The sequence below is a fragment of the Dicentrarchus labrax genome, unplaced genomic scaffold, assembly GCF_905237075.1.
Source record: "Dicentrarchus labrax unplaced genomic scaffold, dlabrax2021, whole genome shotgun sequence".
Taxonomy (NCBI): domain Eukaryota; kingdom Metazoa; phylum Chordata; class Actinopteri; family Moronidae; genus Dicentrarchus; species Dicentrarchus labrax.
The window spans coordinates 10,261,967-10,283,963 of NW_026136721.1; the positions used below are offsets into that span (position 1 = coordinate 10,261,967).

The 21,997-nt window shown below is 41.2% G+C and overlaps 2 protein-coding genes across 2 annotated transcripts; one reads left to right on the forward strand and one right to left on the reverse strand.

Annotated features, from left to right (window-relative positions):
- Nucleotides 1–2,962: 2,962 nt before the first annotated feature.
- On the forward strand, nt 2,963–11,778 carry LOC127355426 (E3 ubiquitin/ISG15 ligase TRIM25). Its single transcript, XM_051386291.1, has 9 exons — nt 2,963–3,156; nt 3,423–4,032; nt 5,361–5,456; nt 5,614–5,847; nt 6,465–6,645; nt 7,358–7,408; nt 7,645–7,824; nt 10,143–10,178; nt 10,986–11,778. Exons 2-9 carry the CDS (start codon nt 3,442–3,444, stop codon nt 11,213–11,215), a joined length of 1,599 nt encoding a protein of 532 aa, XP_051242251.1. The 5' UTR covers nt 2,963–3,156; nt 3,423–3,441; the 3' UTR covers nt 11,216–11,778.
- A 242-nt stretch (nt 11,779–12,020) lies between these two features.
- On the reverse strand, nt 12,021–21,489 carry dgke (diacylglycerol kinase, epsilon). The gene is made up of 11 exons (XM_051386290.1): nt 20,755–21,489; nt 20,127–20,286; nt 19,890–20,009; nt 19,551–19,694; nt 19,272–19,429; nt 18,582–18,630; nt 18,320–18,433; nt 18,077–18,148; nt 17,008–17,135; nt 16,712–16,823; nt 12,021–15,578 (listed from the first exon to the last, which is right to left on the reverse strand). Exons 1-11 carry the CDS (start codon nt 21,204–21,206, stop codon nt 15,357–15,359), a joined length of 1,731 nt encoding a protein of 576 aa, XP_051242250.1. The 5' UTR covers nt 21,207–21,489; the 3' UTR covers nt 12,021–15,356.
- Nucleotides 21,490–21,997: the final 508 nt, after the last annotated feature.

Below are 21,997 nucleotides of genomic sequence, written 5' to 3' on the forward strand. Positions count from 1 at the left end.
GTAGAATTTTGAGTTTAGTGTTTAATTTTGGATGACTTTATCATCACTTTCTTATAACATGTTATTAAACATTTGTGTGAAATTTTGTCATGATTACTGCATCATTCTTGAAGTATAATGAAATGAATTGGTGCAGTACAAATGCTTGATATTAATTATGTTTGTAGTCTTAGATGTGCAGAAGTCAAATATACCATCTTTAGCCAGGAAATATTGAGCAATATGTTTTTACAGTAGCTTAAATATAAGAAAATATGCCACTTGGAGGAACAAATATGGACTTTTGTTCTTAAATTTCTCCACATTGCTGCAGTAAAAATGCTTGATATGAAGTATACTTGTAGTCTTAGATGTGTAGAAGTCGAATATATCATCCATAGCCAGGAAATAATGAGCAATATATTTTTAAAGTAGCTCAAATATATGAAAATATACCACTTTGAGGTACAAATATGGACTTTTGTTCGTAAGATTTCTCCAAATTGGTACAGTAAAAATGCTTGATATGAAGTATACTTGTAGTCTTAGATGTGCAGAAGTCAAATATACCATCTTTAGCCAGGAAATATTGAGCAATATTATTTTACAGTAGCTCAAATATATGAAAATATGTCTCTTGGAGGTAAAAATATGGACTTTTGTCTTCAAATTTCTCCAAATTGCTGCAGTAAAAATGCTTGATATTGAGTGTGTGTGTAGTCTTCCATGTGTAGAAGTCAAATAGACCATCCTTAGCCAGGAAATATTGAGCAATAATATTTTATAGTAGCTCAAATATGATCAAATGTGCCACTTGGAGGTACACATATGGACTTTTGTTCTTAAATTTCTCCAAATTGCTGCAGTAAGAATGCTTGATATTGAGGATGTGTGTAGTCTTAGATGTGCAGAAGTCAGATATACCATCCATATCCAGGAAATATTGAGCAATATGTTTTTACAGTAGCTCAAATATGGTCAAATGTGCCACTTGGAGGTACAAATATGGACTTTTGTTCTGGAATTTCTCCAAATTGCTGCAGTAAAAATGCATGATATTGAGTATGCGTGTAGTCTTAGACGTGTAGAAGTCAGATATATCATCCTTAGCCAGGAAATATTGAGTGAAATTATTTTACAGTAGCTCAAATATGGTGAAATATGCCACTTGGAGGTACAAATATGGACTTTAGTTCTTAAATTTCTCCAAATTGCTGCAGTAAAAATGCATGATATTGAGTATGTGTGTAGTCTTACATGTGTAGAAGTCAAATATACCATCCTTAGCCAGGAAATATTGAGCAATAATATTTTATTGTAGCTCAAATATGGTCAAATATGCCACTTGGGGTACATATGGACTTTTGTTCTTAAATTTCTCCAGATTGCTGCAGTAAAAATGCTTGATATTGAGGATGTGTGTAATACGCTGTTTCTTCGCATTTACCGTAATGCTGAGAATACTCGCACAGTTTAAATTTACGTGCGGCTGATTTGACCACGGGGATCGAAGTTACGGCTTGCTTGATACGGTAGTTCCAGGCCAGTCGTCAGCGCTTCAATATCCGGTAATACTGATAATGTTGCGATCAATAACATGCTCAGAAGAGGTCTCATGTCGCCTAACTGCATCCCCGTTTCCCTCGATCGCATCTTTTCCTTTCGCCTCAGTCAGGGATGCACAGAGAGACGAGAAGAAGGAAAGAAGGGAAGAAATAACAAGGAAGTCTGTTTTTAGAGAACTGAGACGTCCTTTCCTTTCGGTGCAGTTTGTGTCTGCACACATATGAACTGTACTAATATTAATAAAGACACACAGTTATCAGTGCCAGAGCAGCAGCCTGATGCCTGATCTGATGGGCTGCTTATTAACATCAGGATTACATTGTGATTAATGGCGGATGGACTGAGGCTGAATTAGGGTGAAATTTCTCACCATTAAAAGAGACGCTGTGCGCATTTATACGGAGGCCCTAAAGTCCCCAAAAGGAAATACTTTTTATCTTGTGCGCATAAGATAATTTACTATAAACTCATATGCACCTCTAACGGCTTCAGGTGCACACAGCTGTCATATAATGGAGAGAGGTCAGCTTTATAAGTTTTATTTTCACCTCTGAATGTCATACCATTAAATTCTTGCTGCTCTTGCTGAAATCTGAATGTCCGCCAGATTCTGTTTAGAGGGACATGGACACTTTGGTAAAACAGGCGAATAACAGAAAGCTATCTTTCTCAACTATCTCATCCACCAGCTCACCCACCAATAACATAGCAAATTGACTGCTTACATAAAGCAATGGACACATTAATGTTCAATCAGCACACATATTCCTATAAAGCCATAAGATAAAAAAGATTTCCTTTTGGGGACTTTAGGGACTCCGTACATTTACACACGAGGCACAGCAGCTTCATTGATTATTTAAATCTCCGACAGGATCTAAAGTTCCCACTCACAGTCCAGGTTCACGCAGGGAAATAGTTCAGAGTTAAACAGCCTCCTGATAAATGCTGTGTTTCCTCTGGAGAGATTCTCTGTCAGCAGGTTGTAAGTTCAGCTCTTTAATGATATTTGCTGCAGTGACATTACTGCGTGCTTGGAAATGTGTAAAATGACTGAAAGCATCCTCTGTCATTATTACAAATAAAACACTCACATGCTGCATCAGTCCAACCCAGAATGAACAAAGAAATCACTGTAACCCGCTGCTCCAAATAAGAGGCAAAGGAATCATTTCTGCTGGCAGAATGCCTACATTTTATTTTTATAGTATTTATTGATATTGTGATATTGTATCTTGAACCTTGGAAAATATTTATTAGGCTCAATGTTTCAGGGATAAATATAAATGATGTGTCCCGGGTCAGGAAGGATCAGCCTGTGACTGAATGGAAATGACAATAAATGATGTATATTGATATTTCCGCTTTTTGATATTGTACTTCTGTGTTTGTAGCACTGTGTTTTCTCATTGCATCAAGGTGTTCACACTCCTGAGGCAGAGGACCACCAGAAGCCGTTGTCTCCAGCCTGTAATGTGAAACAACAGACCTTGGATGTATCCATTGAGAGGTGGGGCTTCTTCACCTAACTCTACCCAGTCAGCTCGCAGTTCACGCAGTCGCAGATCCTGCCTGAATACACTGCCTGTGGAGTTGGATTAGCACTAAAAGGTACGTGGGGGTAAAAACGGTTATTCGTTAGACAAATGTCTTGTACTTGTGCACTTTCTATATGTATTTCTATGAGATAATGAGGTCCATCGTGTGCGGACTGTGGTGCGTCACAGCTGACGTTGGGCTTTAGCTCTTCCGCTAACTGCCTTTCAGTCAGAGAGAGATTGCTATTCGATAAAACATAATGGTGGCACAGGGGGAAACATGTTTTTCTACGTAGTTTTCCAGAAACTGACGAGTTAAATTCCGTTTCTCCCTCGCAGCCTCACTCGACCTCCCATCATGGCCGACTTCGACGAGAGTCAGTTTTCTCTCATGAGTCTGGAGGATGAGCTGACCTGTAGCATCTGTCTGAGTACCTTTAACTGTCCGGTGACCATCCCCTGCGGACACAACTTCTGCCAGGACTGCCTCCTCGAAACCTGGAAGGACTCCTACAGCTGCCCTCAGTGTCGGACCCTCTTCGCCACCAAACCGGAGCTGAAGAAAAACACTGTCCTCAGCACCGTCGTGGAGACCTTCAACTCCAGGGCGAGCAAGAAGGAGACCACCGTGGAGGAAGAGGAGAGCAAAGCCGATGATGTCATACGTTGTGATACGTGCATGGAGGCAGAAGCGTCGCAGACCTGTCTCACCTGTATGGCGTCTTTCTGTGAGGAGCACCTGCGGCCTCACCGGGAAAATCCGAAGTTTAGTGTCCACCAGCTGACCGAGCTTGTGGGAGACCTGTCGGAGCGTATCTGCCAGGACCACCACAAGCTGATGGAGTTCTTCTGCAGCCAACATGGCCGTCCAATCTGCAGCTTCTGCCTCCAGCAAGCCCACAAAGGCTGCTCCTTCATGACCCCTGAGGAGCAGAGGAACCTGAAGGAGGTGTGTGGTGTGATTTTATACTCACCTGACAGGAGTCTCACTACAGTCCAAATGAGGACTGCACGGTTAATCGAATTATTATCCAAGCAAATGCAGAAGCTGCAAATCTCCAGATTAAAGAAAACATGTTCGACCCTCAAAAGGATCACAGCATCATTTTAATAGTTTTTTTTTTTTTTTTTTTTTTGGTCAAAATGAAAATTGTGATGCAAAACTGTTAATTCCCAGTAACCCTGAATCATATCACAATGTCTGTCAAAATAATTGCAACAGGATGTTTTTCCATATCCTGCAGCCCCAGTCCAGATATCAGCTTTACCGGGCTGATTACTCATTTGGAGGAGTAATTTGACATTTTGAGAAACATGCTTATTCAGACTTACCACTTCACTCTCTGTCTGTACAGTACATATGTACTTAAAACCAGCATCTGGTTAACTTAGCTTAGCATAAAGACCAGGAACTGGTTAATCCCTAGCATCTGGCTCTGTCCAAAGTGCAAGATGTAACTTTATTGGGCTTTAGAGGTGCTGGTAGATACATTTTTGTTACCTTTGGACAGAGCCAGGCTAGCTGTTTCCTGTTGCTGGCTACTGCTATATATACTGTACAGACATAGGTACAACAGCATCAACCTATATTAACTCTGGGCAAGTGTTTTTCCCAAGTATCCCCCACGTCAAAGCGGTTATCAACCTGCTCTGCCAACCCTGGCATTCAAAGAGAATTTATTAATAATAACAAATAATAACTAACTGACAGCTAGAACATTTATAGATAACATATTATACAATACAATGAGTCAGTCAAGACTATTACACTAGACTGTTGATATTAATAGATTTTAGCAATATAAAAACTCTTTAATCCTAAGAAGGTAACACTATGGTGGTGCCATTTGAAGACTGTGCTTCAGGAATAATGCAGAAGTGTGTGTGCAGTATTTTTTATGTGAGGCTGTGGTGAGGAAGTAAGCAGGGTCTGTAAATATAAAATATTTTTCTGTGTCTCCACCTCCTCCCACTGTACAAAAATTACGCCGAAATATGCCGGGATATGTTTCCGATATATGGCCGATGCCATCTTGTGCTAGTGCCGTTATTCGGAGCCGCAGTCTGCGCAGTAATTATCAGGGTTGGATGGTTCCCACCCGTACACAGGCCGATTCAACTTCAAGCAGGGCTCGGCTGTCAATCATGATGTGAAACCCCTTTTTTATAGCTTCAAATCAAGATGTTATGCCTTCACTATTGGGTGTACATGTATCATGTCGTTAGTTTTCATATATGACGATGGTATGGAGGCTGTATTTTAAATTTGTCTTTTAGTCTGACCTCAGAGACAAGTTGGGGTTGCTGGACGGGAAGATTGAGAAGACTGAGACCGTCATGCTTCAAATCAGTGACATGCAGAGCAAGCTGAAGGTAAGTTTGACCTATTCCATTTCCAGCTTTTCACAGAAATAGAAAACAAATAAATTAGCAATTCATTTACAAAGAAAAGTGTGATGGCACTTACATAATGTCTATTTCTCCCTGTATTTACTCTTTATCTATGGCTCCTCTCATGATCTCTGCCTAGGATGCAGCAACCAATAGGAAGACGGCATTTGCAGCTGTGTATCAGCAAATGCGGGATATGTTGGCCCAAGAAGAACACAAGGCCCAACATGATGTGGACAACGAGCTGGAGACTGCTCAGACGAAACTTCAGGACTTCATGAAGAGGTTCACTGAGAATTCTGAGAACATGAGAAAAGCCAGAGAAGATCTCAACAGTCTGCTGAATCAAACCCAAAGCCTGGCCTTTCTAAAGGTGGGATGAACATTGTCACAGAAAGATGAAGTACTGGAGGGTAAAAAAACTATGGTAAATTAGTGTTAAGTCATGTTATTGGGTGCATACTATGTTTCGGCCACCACAATTTCAATTAAAGCATATGTTTTGAATTTTAACTATAGCTGCAACAGCTGTTTTGAACATTCAAAACTGGCTGAAGTAATCAATTTAGTTTAATTTATTGCACAAAATTGCCAAACATTTACTGGTTCCAGCTTCTCAAAGGTGAGGATTCAGTGCGTTTCTTTGTGATATATGATTAAATATCTTTTGTGTTTTGGACCGTTGATCAAATAAAACAAGCAATCTGAATACATTAACACTGGCTGTTGGATATCACAGGTATTTGTCACTATTTTCCAATATTTTATTAACAAATGAATTAATTTGAGAATGTAAATTAATCAAGAATAAAAATAATTGTTACTCTAATATTGCTGACTTTTGCACCCTCCAGTGTTGCTATCACCAAAAAGAGAAGAATGCATGCTGTTACACCAATTACAGCCACGTCTTACATGTGTTGAATGAATTGGGGGAGAAAACACATCCCATTAATAAGTATTTTATTTTCTTTCACTTGTTTCTCACAGGCTTCATTTGACTTGCCTAGGGTTGTAAAGTTTGACCCTTACGCCCCTCGAGTCCACCTGGACTCCAAGAAGGTGATGGCATCTCAGGCCTTTGCTGCTGCCCTGAAGGAGCGTCTCACTGAGATCCTTACGCAGCCTGTTGAGGCCAGACTTCTGATGCTTAAACCAGGAGAACATACAGGTACATTTCTAGTTGGAAGTTTTATATTTGATAAGAAAATGCAATGGAGCCAGCATGGCTTTTAACAGTGGTTTCCAACCTGGGGGTCGGGACCAGCACTAAGGATGAGCTTCACGGGGGGGTTGCAGGCCTTCTTGATTTTAAGGCGTGTAAGAAAACATACACAGTAGGCCTATATCTCCACATTTTGGTTCAAGTAAAGTAAATTGTCTAATAGAACAATGGCCAGGCGGTGGGGATGAGAAAACATTGAATTTGTTACTAAAGAAGCCTGTAAAGTCTGTATGATTGTTTAAAAAATAAGAAAAAATGCATAACAAAATTGTATAAAATGTTTCCTTAACAGGAATAATCTCATAATTATTCCAAATACAAATTTTATACAAACTTCTTACAGTTACTGAGTTTACTATTTGGGTTAATTTTACAGCTTTTAATACAATATGAAATGCCCATACAATATGTCACTTAGTCTGGGTCGTGAGTTTCCTCAGTGATAGAAAAGAAAAAGGTTGTAAATGAAATCAAACGTTCACTTTATCGATGCTGTGTTTTCTTGCTGTGGACTAACTGTTTGAAATTCTGAGCAGATCAGATTCTTTCCCTTGTGTAATCATTGTACCTGGGATCTTCATTGGATCTTGCTGCCATTGTTGTGGGGCTGTGTGTGTGAGTGGCAAATATATAAATACAGTTCATTTACCATTCACAGATGAAAAAGCAGCTCCCGTCTCAGGAAATTCTGGATCTCAGTCGGAATCTGGTAGGTTCATCTCTATGAAGGTATTATTGTAGCAGAAAATCTAAATACAGTAGATCATGTACCTATAATAAAATATCTGCCCATCCAATGACAGAAAAATTTGTGGATTTTTGCTCGTCAGTATATGTGTGTGTGTGTGTAGGATTAGGAATTGTACAATTCAAAATTGAATCTCTTTACAATGTGATAAAAAAAAATGTCTTCTCACTTCAAATTCTCTGTTCCATAAATTCCAGAGCCGAAAGGACAGCCCAGCTCCCACAGTTTCGGTTGTCCACCTATGCAGCCATACTTCCAGCCAGTTCCTGTACCTGTTTATATGGAGCCACCTGGAGGCTGGAATCCATCCCATTATTCACAGGGCCAGTCACAAGGCTCTCATAGGGGCCCTCCATTTATGGCAGGACAAAAGCCATGTAAGTACGATATAAACGTACAATCACATTGTGATATTGATCACGACAGTATGATTAAGAAATTCCAGACAGTGATGTGATCCTGGGACACTGAGATGAAACAATTGGCTGACAGAAACAAACTGACTACACTAATTTTCACTGTGATTGTATCACTTTTCTATCGAGACCTACGGCATGAAAATAATTTGAAAGATGCCATAATCACACCAACATTTTCCGCATTTAATTCAATTTAGCATCGAATGACTTATACAAGAGGATAAGCACGATAGGGTTGCCGCTAACGAATCATTTCATTATCGATGATTCTGTTGATTGCTGATGAGCGTTGACCATTTACTTGATTAACAGATTATTAATTCATTGATTATCAGAATATTTGCCAATTAATTTAATAGTTGACCACTAATCAATGAATTGACTGATTGCTGCAGCTCTAAAGCACAAGTCCATTCCATTCATTCTGCTAACAACCAATCAGAAGCCCGAATGATGACAAACAAAATGCAATATAATGTAATACCTAACCTAAGTAGTTAAAGTTGCCGAATTCTCAAAATTTCTGATCCTGGGAAATTTCAAGGAAAAACCATTAAGAAAACCGTTTCTGGAAAACAGGATAAGAAATGTAAGAGGAGCCATACAGCCAAAAACAAAACTACAAGAATAATTGTTTGAATTGGGTTAGGACTTTTTTTCTAATGCCAGTCATTATCAGTCATCAATATTTACCAAGAAGGTAGTGTCCCAGTATTTACCATGAGATAAGATGTTTCATTATTTATTCCCGTGGAGGGGAAATTCAAATTTGGCACAGCAGCAAAGGGGAATGTAGTGCAAAGAGTAGAGAAAGAATAAAATACAATAAAAATGATAAAATATAATAGAGGTATAATCATTAGTGCTGGGCAACGATTACAATTTTTAATCACGATTAATTGCAGTTACGCAAAATTCAATAATAAATTAATAAGAAAATATTTGAAACTGTGTATAACTGTTGTATGTGCATGCATTTGTGCAAAAAAGACTTTGTGCTTAGCAGGTTAATAGTTAACAGTCTCAATCAGCGGAGGTGGGCTGCTTTAGTTTGTGGCTGAAAGTGCTCCTGAACTGCCACATGAAGGTAGCGGCCCAATGACCATGAAGTCCGAGGTTTTCCATGACAGTTGACTTCTGGTAGATAAACCCTTATAGGGTTCATTATCTGTGGGCAACATGATATAAGAGCAATTATTACACACAGTTGTGTAATGAATGAAGAGCTGCAGGTATGAGGGGAGGGCCACTTTTGAGGTGCAGTTGTTTTTACAGGAAATGTTAAATGAGTTACAAAGTGCTGTACATACAAAAAACAGAACCAAGAGTTAAAAGCAGTGAAAAGGTCATAAGGGGAGAGCAGCTTGGTGATATAAGAAGGTGCCAAACCAGAAAGGGCCTTTTGAAAATAATTATTTTTAAATCCATTTTAAAAAATGAGGGAGGCTAAAATAGCCGTGAATTGGTCCCATTGTTTGGAACCAGTTAAGAGCTGAGCTGCAGTTGTAGTAGACGAGACGTGATGAGATAAACACACGAACAACCTTCTCCAGATCAGTCACCCCCAAATGTTTTTTGGGGTTAAAAGATTGTCCATTTACCAAATTAGCTTTTCAATAGGATTTGGTTTCTTTGACAGATGGATTTAGCTTTAGTTTGCCTTTTATTACATAATGTAATGCATTGTTTAACCAATTGGAGCTTTCAAATGACCACGTTGTAGGTACATTCAGAAACTAGTAAAGTGCTTCCATACGATATCAATGTGTTTCAGCTCTATTTTTGACTGTGTATGGTTACATATTAGAAGGTGCACGCTATTTGGGTCAACTCGCTGAACAATAACAGTGTATTATGTCAGTGATCAGTATGTAACATTTTCTAATATGGGAACCTTTTGCAGTTCATACATGCTATATGTTTGCATTAAAGTAAAAGTTGAGTTGAGGCAGGAAGTGCAGTCTCATGATAATTGTCTGGGAGTGTGTCACTATGATCACATGATATCGTGATTGGATCAGTAAATGTGAAGATATTGATTATAGGAGCTATGAACAGCGTGTTTGACAAGTGTACATCTCGGCCAGTGGGTGCCACCAGATCGCTAAAGTCATAGTTGAAGTAGTCAAGATATTGATTGATCACCAATGCTATTCATAGAGCCACATTGCAACTCGAGAAAAAAAGCCATAAAAATGTTTTCCTTGTTTTGTCTTGTTGAGTAAAACTAATGTGTTTCTTGACTTTAAATGTGTGTTCTTTTTTTTCTTTTACAGACAAGAAAAGTGATACCAGTCACCACTCCTTCAACAGTATGTATTTCACCTTCATAATGTATTGCACAGTGAAATTTGTTTTTTTGGCTAGGCCCACTATTACCAGGCCAGGTTTTTTCCTCAGACTGTATTGATATAACAACATTTTAACCAGATATGGATTCGGCGTGGGGTTTTGGGTAAGGAACAGAGCTTTTTGTTTGTTTCCTAGAATTAAACCTTTTTAAAAGTTAATAAATATCTGTCAGACAACATTGAGCAGTTTCTCTGTTTTTTCCCCCTTGTTCTACATTTGTACAAGCTTTTGTGCTTATACATGAGTTTTTGAATAGAAGTGACTATAATGAGCTCCAGGTACTGTATGTGTGCAGGGCTGCTGTAGTGTAAGGTGTGGTTGTTTTAGTGTTGTTTGACTTCTGAATTACATAGAATGTCACGAGTTTAGCTTGGCCAGTAATTACTATATGTCACATGTGTAACAGCTGTCTGTCTGCAGCCTTCAGGACGACAGTGGACTCAAATTCACTGGCAACTTTCCAATAAAAACAACAGCTTCAACAACACCCTTCTCATAGGCCCGTAGTACCTGAATTACCTGTGTGCCAAGATGTTGGCAAACTCTGGAGGCTTTTGCAGAATTGCATTTGTAATTGCGACTTTGAGAGCAACTTCAGAAAATGCTGAGTAGTAACTACAAAATTCAGGAGTTTACACTGTTGTGCTTAAGCTTGTCAATTTGAGCACATGCCATTTTGAATAATTACAAAAATCAGCTTGGCAAGTGGCAAACTCTCACACTGGGCAAACTACTACTAAAGAAACCTTTTTGTATATTTTCTTAAGAACAAGACAGAAAGCCCCACACTGCTCCAGCATGGGATGGCCCCAAGAGAGACAATCCAGGAGGAAATAATCCAAGTGGAAAAGGACCTGGTGGCCCCAAGAGAGACAATCCAGGAGGAAATAATCCAAGTGGAAAAGGACCTGATGGCCCCAAGAGAGACAATCCCAGAAGCCATCCCCCATCTGGGAAATCTGCTAAATCCCACCCACGGCCGAATAAAAATAACTAGAGGCAGTTTACTTACTGAAGCCCTTTGTTCCTCTATGGCCATTGACAAATGTCCTCCACCTCACTTGGTGATTCTTGGTGAGCCCCCTTCCAGACATTTATGCCTGGACACCTCTTCTCCAGCTATTAAAATACTTTTAAGGCCCTGTCTGGTTTGGTACCTTCTTATATCTCTGAGCTGCTTGCGCCTAACTCTCTGCCAGTACTTCCTAAGTGATCGGTCCGGTACCACCATAGTGGCCATCAGTCCACATTTCTCCACCAGATGTTTAGTACTCTCCTGATTGAGGCAGATGTTAGTGAATGATTGGAGCCTGTTTGTTGTGTCTTTTGTGGTTCTCAATGCCTTAGATCCGTACAGCATCACCTGCTTTGCATTCTAGTTACTTGGGGATCTTCTGGAGTATGTTTAAAATCTACCTAGTCTTATTGATCCAGCTTGCTTAAAGATGTAGATCTGTTTGCTTGTGTATCCTAAAAATGTAGAGATTGAGTCAATCACATGATAAGGAATGGCATAATACTATTGCTTTGTAAGTCCTGAAATAAAGACTTTTGACATGATGATATATTTGTGTGAATGATCAAATGGGTGTGGTAGCAGTTGCCTGGAAATGAACACATTTCCTAGCAACTTGACTTATCAACATTTGTTAAATTGGTTACAGATGAACACATCCAAATGTAATGACGTCATAGTTTCATTGGCTGCTGGGATCTCTGAGCAGGGATAGCTGCAGGTTTTCTCCCTCAATTGATTAAAGTCATTTATAATATAACTTAATTAAAACACAGGAACACATGGCTTCTATATGAAAATATTTATGGGAATGTTTTCAAATTCAAAACATTGCTTCATTACATTCAATCCAAATCCATTTGTCACCTGTAGTAACAATTTCCGCAACAACCCTCTTGACTACCATTTTTGTCAATGGCTTAGTTTTACATGATTGTTACCAAAAGCTTATTTTCTCCCAGACACAGGTCCTTTGTATTTTCTCTTTAGCAGAGGCCGAATAAGGCTTCTTTTTAAGATCATATTGTAGTCAACCTTCAGTCAGCCTGTAGGGTTGGTTACTTTTACAGATATTTGACAGCAAAGAAGTAAGCCTATTCAAATATATATTAAGTAATAATGAAAGCATTTTGGTACACACAACATGGTGACATTTGCCTTGCTGAACTGAGTCTATATAAATACTGTTATATATCTGCCAAGACTGAACAATTAATAAAACAGCTGTGAATTGGGAGCATTCAAAACATCACAGTCATGTCCCTACAATCTTAACAGTAGAACAAGTAAAAGTCTTTAGCCACACTAGCAATCTTGTGAGGCGTAACAGCCATCATTACACACCAGGAAACACATTTGTTGGATGGTTTAAAATGGGAGAGAGCACTTTTCTACTGTTACATCCTAGGTCCAAATGAGAGCCCTCCACCAGAATTAGTTAATGCATTTCCCACAATTCTAAATGAAAAATTGCACATTTAGAACATTTTTGATGACTACATTGACATTTGTTTTGATATTTTCTGTTGTTTATAAGGGACCAACGCTGTTGGCAAAAGAGCTGTTCACTGCTCTGGGCAGCATGCATGGGAATGACTTACTAGAATTTTTATTGTTTTTTCCCCTGATGGTTTAGATTTGCAAAACTTTTGGCTGGTGGCATTTAAGAAAGAAAGTCTTTAAGAGGATCTGAAAAGTTCCAAAAGTTCCTGGACCAACGCACTGAACGAGGGTACTGGGCAAAACCAAGTGTAAAGTTGGGAGAGGGGAGTCACACTTCTGTTTTCAGACAAATGCACCTGGAGGACATATCTAACATATTTTACACTGCATGTTGCAGGGGACAGATGCTTATTTCTCAGCACTGGAGCCTGGGAACATAGTGTGATCCATTACACACATACACGCTATTTGACTGCAGCTTTAAGCTCTTACCTGATTCAAATTAATTGTACTTAACATGTTAGCATGTGCTGCCATATGTACATGCAAACTTAAGTGTCTGACAGTCACACATTTAACCTGTTGGTGGGGCTGAATAAATAGGATACACAAAATGATTAGGACTCTTCCCTGTGGACCATCAATGTGTGTAACAGACTGCACTACAGTTATTGAGGTATATAATTCGAAAACAGTGTTTTGAACTAGAGTCATGCTTCTAGTGTGGCTAAAAGCCTTCAAACAAACCCCAGTTACATTTCAGCAAATTCAACACAACACACACACACACACACAATTCTGGTAAACATGGATCAGGTAAAAGATCAAACAGGTGTCCTTGTGCAAGAAGAATTCACCAAACAAACAGAGTGATGAAACCATGAGGCTTGGTTCCCTGCCAAGGAGGTGCATATTCCAAAAGCATAGGCATCACACGGCTAAAAACGGATCCCTGTTCAGCCTTATGATCAACAAGTTGGCTCCGGGTTAAGCATAAACTAACACTGTAGGCTTTTCTTATATGGCTGTGAGCAACAGGCAATTTCTTTTTCTTTCTGCAATAAACAGGACCACCTCAAATGGTAAAAGGAATTTCCCTACGAGTAGGCTATTTGACAGACATAAGGACAAATGACCTCCTGCACACATTATGTTACACACATTATGAGTACTGAAAAGATGCAACCAATGAAAATCAACAGTTAGATCAACATCACCTGAACACAACACAGAAAAGTACATGCAAGTAACTCTGATGGTCTTAATATTAAACTGTAGAGATTAGTGTAAAGACCCTGGCTACAGAAAACACTGTCTTTAGTCTGCCACCTTGTGGTGACTATCTGGTAAAACATAAATTGATGAAATGCAAGAGGATGACTTGAGTAACATAAAATAACAACATAGGACAGCTTAATCTCATCAGCAGTTATCACAACCGGCAGCAACATCACGTTTCAACATCATGGTGTCATCTATGTCCTAAGCAGTGTAAGGTGTTTAGCAGTGTAAGTGCCAAAACAGTGCAGCACAATATATGTAAACAGGAGGAACTATGTAAAGAAGAGGACAAACGAAAGGTTTTACATGTAGGCAAAATGAAAATCCTTAACAACAGTTACTTGGCAGTACTTTCAAAGTAAACAAGTCAGGCTGTTTCCTGTAGCTCCTACAGGAAAGTTAAATATAGTTTCGAGACTGTATCTTAGTACAATCTAACAGTTTTGGCGAGCTACGTGAGACAGTGCATCATGAAGTAAGCAAACTAGCATCGACGTCCAGTGATTGACACATTTGATTGACACATTGCAGTTGTAACAGAGCCTTTGCTCCATTGAGATTCAGAGACCTTTTGGCCGTCACATATTTCAAAGCCTCATCATCAACAAATGCAGGAGATACTTAAAAACTATCAGCGTTTTGATGACGAGGAGCCTGAAAGGGGAATTTAACAGATATTGTGTACAGTTTCACATTTCACCCACCATCTGTACAACACTCATCTTTTGCAGAAAATGCGTTTGCTGTTTGTGCTCTTATTGGAGTAAAAAAAAAATCACTAATGGGCCAAAAAGCTTTGCATGTACCGTCAGCCATTCATTGTGACAGCACTGTATTACTACTTTATCACCTGCTGTTGACGGAGACATGGCTTTGAGGGCATTTGGTCAACTGAACCTGGGCAACTTCTTAAAAATGGCTCACTGATACCTGCAGGGCTGACTGGGCATTCAATTGAAAATACAGTATAATAAATACAGTATAGTCGACTATTAGATATCTATGGCACAAGGGATCAGTGCAAATAAACAGCCATCTTTCTCCGAAACATTCACCTCCTCCTGACTGTCCCACCTGTGGAGGGGGAACTGCCTGAGCTCTGGGTTACAATGTATGGGGAGTGTGGAAATAAAACAGCGAAAAACAAATCACGCCAGCCCCATTCCAAATGGACCTTTCTAACCGCTGTGAGCTCCCTGAAAACATATGAAAGGATTACACAGGAAATGTATGACACCTATTCTGATCGACATGATTTGAGGATAGAGTGTGTTCAAAGATCATTGAGGAGGGGCGAGTAAGTGCCAATGCAAATGAGGGACTCACAGAAACTGGGTTGCAGAAAGAAGACAGACACTAAGACAAGAAGAGCTTTAGATCACGTGATGTTTGGGGTGGGTCATGCACGAGCGGAGGCCGGCCCTGCAGGCCTGGGTGAGTCGTGAGGGGTGGGGCTCTCCGTCTCAGAGGCGCTGGATTCGTCGTCATCATCGTCCGTCTGCTCGCTGCTGTGGTACAGCATGAGGGCCTGGGTCTTATGGGTGATTGTGATGGTGCAGGGACCCTGGGCCCACGGCTCTCCGTCCACCTGCATGGGCATCTTGGAGCTCTTGAGAACCAGCTGGAGAGGGGAAAATAACAGCCGATGCTTGAATATGAGCAGGGGATATTTGTCTCTAATGGCGGTTACCACCACATCTGGTGCTCACTGAGGATGCTGTGTCCAGCCTTACTGCTCAGCTGCCATGAACCACATGAGAAAAGCTCTGAGGTGAGCAGCTAACCTTTTGGCTTAGGCTGCCCTCAGTTTTGTCTTTCAAGCTACAAACTGCCATAAAACTGTATGTAGAACTGGGGCTGCAGGTAGCCAGACAACAAACTCTGAAGACACTTCTTGATGCTAAAAAAACAACATCTTGGAAAGCTTTGGACATAAATCAAAGGCAAGGCAGTAAAGGACAGGTGCTCTTGATAAGAACATTCATTTTTGGTTGTCAGGTCTCTATCAATGAAATTAAATAATATCATTTTCAGTGAGTTCTGGCCATTAGTTACACAGCCAGTATTATAGAAGCTTAAACACCAATGTAATCATAATGTGTTATTTGCCAACAAAAAGTTTTCATTTTCTTTTTTAACCCTTGACTGTGTGTTCCCATACTTGTGATATTAAACCTGCACCCTTGGTTAGCAGCAATTACATCACATTATAATGTAAGGTATTCAAATACCAGTAAAATGAGCTTCTCCATCTTTCCCTTCCTGTGGTTGTCATGGTCTACCCATGCAGGTGCACAACAGTCCCAGCCATCCTCTCTCTCCCTCTTGTTTACAGTGAAAATAATGGAGGTGTTCGAAATGTTTGAAAGCACTTGTAAATCTCCGTAGGACTTTTTTCATTTTGACCTTGAAATACATCGGTAGCTGTTTTAGAGTGTTTCTAATGAGTGGTTAATGGTGGATTTGGTGTTAAAACAAGCAAAGACTATGAGCACAGGCAGGAGCCCAGTAGCAAATGCTTAATCAGATTAGTCTAAATAAAATTTGATTCTCAAGTGCTGTGATGAGGCAAATGGCAGCGAAAACTAATCTGGCTCCCTCATTGTCTCTCTCCATACCCACTTAATGAGGTAAACAGGAAGCACTGTAGCAGAACCGTGTGTGTGTGTGTGTGTGTGTGTGTGTGTGTGTGTGTGTGTGTGTGTGTGTGTGTGTGTGTGTGTGTGTGTGTGTGTGTGTGTGTTATTGCCTCACCCGGACAGTGTGGGCCTGACCCAGCCGCACAGGGTTGGCCAGCTTGACCTGGATCTGAGCACAGTGGAAGGAGCCAAACACACCCACCACCTCCAGCAGACCATCATCCAGCCTGCAGGGAGAGACAGGAAACAGCACTGCTGCTTACTGTTAGTTGCTATGGTAACCTGGAGCCCTTGGTATTAACACTTCAGTAAGAATACCAGTGCATAAAAAACAACAAGAGATCAATTCTGCTTATTTCTGATGGGCATTCGGCATTTTTATGACTAACTGATTTGTGGATGCTCTCTTACCGTGTGGGGGGGCAGGGTTCATCCCCCATACCCTCCCAGAGTCTGCAGCCTCCGCCCCAGTAGCCAATATTGCAAACTATGATGCCCTCCAGACTGGGCAGCGCCACCCTCTCCCCATCCAACTCCAGCTGCAGTAGGAGCGCACAGAGAGACAGAGACCGTATAGACAATCAGTTTCCCTCTTTCCTCCTCTGCCCTGGCGACAGTCTCACAGGAAGTGCTTCAACTTGGTCTTGCAGTGTTCGACGTAAATGCGCACTTTGACAAAAAAAAGCTAATTCATCCTCTGCTTTTTTTTACAGGCTTACGATCAGTACAACAATATAGATTTTTCAAATGTGAAACTATCTAGAGAATAGAGCTCAACCCGTGCTGAACTTATGAGGCTGATGCCAATAATCTGTTTGTTTGGTTAATAAAGAGTGACCGAAGGATAACTAAATATAAAAAACTCCAAACAGTACAGACTATATGGTAGTATTGTGTGGTGTAGGTGTGGTGTTGTTAGCTTAGCTTAGCATAAAGACCATAAGCGAGAGGAAATGGCTAACCTGGCTCTCACCAAAGTACAAAAGTACTTCTACCAGTGGTCAGTTTAATTTTTACACAAACACAAACAGAAAAGTTGTGGTTTTATGGGGAATGGTAGGTGTCTTTTCTCAACTTTAGCAAGAGCTAGGCTAACTGCTACCACCACTGCTTCCGGGCCTTCATCCTAACTCTTGCCCAACAAATTACAGATACAACAGTTTACATACATACAGGTCCATTAAAGAAACTCAAAGTAAAATAACCATTTTCATCCACCACAAAAAGGTCCCCGTCATTCACAAGCATCCCAGATGGAATATTAAAAAAATAAATAATAATAATGAATAAATAAATAAATAAATAAAAAACTATTGTTTATTTAGCCATGTTTAAGCAGTGGCAGCTTGGTAAGATGTGGAATTTAGGGCATAAGTCTAGGAATATTACAAATAGTGAAATCTTTGGATTCTCTTTATGAACTGCATAAGGGAGGACAGAATAAACATTAAGCTTCATTACATGAACAAGGCTACTGTACCTCAATCTTCTTATCCAGATCCTTACATTCCTGCACTAAACAATCTTTGGTGCCATACAGGAAATAAACAGCCTGCAGAAAAAAAACAGGAAAGTAGGCTTTAATACAAAGCTTTCTCTATTGTTTCTGACAATAAGGACACAGACAGCCAGCATATTCAGGGGCACTAAGTATTAATATATCAAATCCAAATTCAGTAAATATTTGCACATGATTTATGCATTCAGATGCAGCGGCTCTGACCTTGTTGATGATACGGCTGGAGAAGAAGGAGGGTGTTTTCTCGCGGTGTGTGTGGAAGCTGAGCGCCATCAGAGCGTCGGGCCCCACAGAGAAGTAATTATTCATGGACAGAACCTGAGGAGGCACCCAGCGTGTGTTTTATATGTATTTTTATCAAATGTATTAATACACAAGACACAAAGCCTGAATAACAACATATCTGCAACTAGAGATACAACTTCATATTCATAAAAAAGAATTTAACACCGGAGATCACACTCACCTTTGGTTTACGAAAGTAGAGGCCTTTTGAAGCCACCTGCACCTTCCATCTGAAAGTGATTGTGTAGGTAATTAGCAGGAAGAGAAGAAACACACAGAGGGCAATAAATAGGATTTTAGAAATACAGACAACATGAGTCTGCCCAGATGCAACCCTTCTGCTCAGAACAGCAAAAAGAAAGCAGATAGAATTTTTGATTTTTTGTATTCTTAATTTTACTAATTTAACGGTTTGATTATATTTTCAATAAATTATATTTCCCTTGGTCTAAATGCAGATCTAAATCGCTCTCCACGCTGACATGAAAACAATTCTGATGGAGAAATATTGAATCCTTTATTGAATGCTTTACTGTTGGCTTAAACGTAGTAAAATCTGTGACATCCGTGTCATAAATGTTGGCTGCAACCCTGAACACAAATTGTATTAACATACACAGATTTAAGTTCCTCCAACTCCAGTTTAAGACTTGTTGAGACGTTTGAATGCCAGATATTTCATCACAAAAAAACTTCTAAAGCTGCTGACATATCAAAAGAGCTCCCATAGCTTCTAGACAGAAGAACATAGCATAATAAAACACATAGTATTAGACTAATAAAACAAGCAGCTTATAAGATGATGAGATGATATCATACTGTGGAAGACTTGTTTCCGAAGCACAGACTGAAACTAGTATTAGAGTCCCACCTGTCCATTTTGACCACCTCTGCATCAAGGACGTTACGGAGAACCTGTTCCACAGGGATCTCGCCAGCATACCCGGCACCCCAGCCTAAAGTGTTGGAAAGGTCATTTCCTGTCCCCAGGGGCAGGATGGTCACCCTTGGCATAAACTGGTCTTGGCCCTGACACAGGAAAATGTAAGAGCAGCAGGCGTGTTACTGACTTGGCACAGAGAAGTGGTAGAACACAGGCAGAGACAATGACACACTGCAACGCTTAGATAAAGATAAAATGTAATGAAACCTTCAGCTTCATAGTATCGATGGCATCCAGCACCCAGCCCACTGTGCCGTCACCCCCACACACCAGCACCCGCACACTGCCGGGGGGCAGCAGGGTGCACAGCTGGAGGGCTTTGGAGGGCGTCAGCTCAGACAGGTCAAACACCTGGAGGAATGATGGGAGAAAGGGCTTAAGTCATGTTTGCGCAGGAAATACAATCTGGAATTGTCTGATTTAATTTGCCTCATTGCCTCCTGAAATGTTTCAATCCTGGTTCTTTGTAACTTTGTTTTAAAAGGTGCTATACAAATAAAATCATCTATTATTATAGATATAAAGTAAGAGAAGCTCCAGACTGACCTGCACTGGGTTCAGAAGGGTGCGAAATTCTCCCAGCAAAACCTCCCCCATGTTGTTTCCGCTACGTGTGTTAGCCAAGACCAAAACTGGAGTCCAGCCACTGCCACAGGACGACGCCAGCTACAGAAACACACACAACATTGCTTAAAACAGTCCTGGGACAGCATGTAAAAAAAAAAAAAAAAACACACTAGGAGTCCACTGTGGCTCCAAACAACGCGGTCATATCTCCAGCACCTTGCTGTACTCGTCTGGGTGCCTGCGACGGAGCTTGTTGACCCGGTAGAGGTAGTGAGGAGGGATAATGAGGCTGTGGAACTCGCCCAGGTCACACTGGTCTGCGTCCGGCAGGCTGTCCATGCAGTCGTCGTGCACTGTGGCCTGACACCACACACACCTGCAGGAGAGACACAAACCTATAAATGAGAAAATACACAAAAGCAATTCCTGCAGAAGGGAGCAAGACCCCCGAGTCTTTACTGGCTGCAGTGGTGCCTGTCTGTCAGTCTCTGACACTGACCTGTGACCTGTATAGCGGTCATCCTTAGCATCAGCAGATCAATTCATCTGACAATATGAAATAAGGCCAGTACAGAGAGCAGCAGCAGTCCATTAGTGCAAATTAAAGGCAGATTAACATAAAATGACGTTGTATCCCATTATGATATGACAACCTTGGAGGGTTGGAGTGTGAAGCATGCTGGGATCATGCTTTTCCTTTCATATTTTACAAGTATGTCAGTGTGTAGGCAAGGAGCTCTTCACGGGTGCAAAAAGAGCAAACGCGTGTGTTCTGCGCAGATACGCAGCTGCAGATGTGCAGCACACACATTAAACTGCAACCTGTAGCACTACCTACGCTCACCTGAAGTCGCAGAGCTTCGGCTGGGTCCCACACTGCTGTTTGCATACTGCACAGTAGCTGGCGAGGGGGACATTTCCGCGGACCCAGCGGTGCTCCATGGCTCCGCCGGGACTCGAGGGGGCCATGATCTCCTTGCAGGTCAGGCTCCGGTCGGCCCGGCGCAGGCACTGCTCGTCGGCGCACACGCCGCAGCAGTCGCAGAAAGCCCCTTGGAGGATGTGCTGGGAGCAGACGCAGCAGTAGGTGGGCTTGTTGAACAGGTCCGTGTAGTGCCAGCCGTGCTTGCTCTTGCGAAAGAAATCCTTCATGTGCGTTTTCCGCTTGGAGCGCTGGGCGCTGCACCACAGTGTGATGATGACCGGGACGATGACGGCCAGAGAGGTCCAGAACAGGAGGGTCCACTCCTCCCGGGAGCCGCAGTCGTCCTGCACCTCGTCCCCCTCCTTGTACATCGCTGCTGGACGCTAGGGCGAGCGATGGGTGATGCTAATGAGCGGAAACCAGTACAGAGGAGGACCGAGGAAACAACGCTGACGGTAGACTGGACGCACAACACGTTCTCCCTGCGACACTCATGTTCACGGACACCAGCCGCATGCTGGCACTAATTCCAGCTGAAATCTAAACATTTTTCTGTCCGACTAGCTGTAAACATGAAGACAACGATGTGACGTTGAGCCAATGAGCTACCTCGCTACCTTAGCTTCGCCAGAGAGTGTGGAAATGTCAAGATAACTCCGTTCACCAACAGGGGATCGTACATGCGTACAACTGTGAGCCATAGTGCGTTCAGTATGCAGCCAGTGGTGGAACAAGTGTTTACTTCCTTTTAATCTCTTTACCTCAACATCCCCTCCAGACACGTATTAAGACACACAAATAATCTGCTTGGAACAATTATAAAGTCTGATTTGTTTTTTCCTGAATGTGCAAATATTTATTTCTAACGTTTCCCTGCTGGACACAAGATGTCTCCTCCTTCACTGTAAAGTCCATTCTCAGTGGATGTGCACTGGTGGCTTCAAGTTTCTACATCACACTGTACAGGTTGCATAGTGGACCAGGACTGACTACCAAAGTATTTGTGGTGTCACAAATCCTGCTCGTTGGCCCTACCCGTTAAAAATCTGATGTTCACTGAGCTCAGAGAAACTTTCCACTTTCAGCAGGTGAACATGATTCTAGTGTCAAACTGCACACTGTAGGAACAAGAAGAAAAACATATGAGTGGAAGGGGACTTTA

Bases quoted from the DNA above. Each gene is read 5' to 3' on its own strand.
- LOC127355426 (XM_051386291.1), top strand. From the start codon at position 3,442: ATGGCCGACTTCGACGAGAGTCAGTTTTCTCTCATGAGTCTGGAGGAT. The intron at 5,457-5,613 runs GTAAGTTTGACC...ATCTCTGCCTAG, and splicing joins ACATGCAGAGCAAGCTGAAG to GATGCAGCAACCAATAGGAA. The intron at 10,179-10,985 runs GTATGTATTTCA...TATTTTCTTAAG, and splicing joins CAGTCACCACTCCTTCAACA to AACAAGACAGAAAGCCCCAC.
- dgke (XM_051386290.1), bottom strand. From the start codon at position 21,206: ATGTACAAGGAGGGGGACGAGGTGCAGGACGACTGCGGCTCCCGGGAG. The intron at 18,434-18,581 runs GTGAGTGTGATC...GTGCCTCCTCAG, and splicing joins TCTACTTTCGTAAACCAAAG to GTTCTGTCCATGAATAATTA. The intron at 17,136-18,076 runs GTACAGTAGCCT...CTCCTACTGCAG, and splicing joins ATCTGGATAAGAAGATTGAG to CTGGAGTTGGATGGGGAGAG.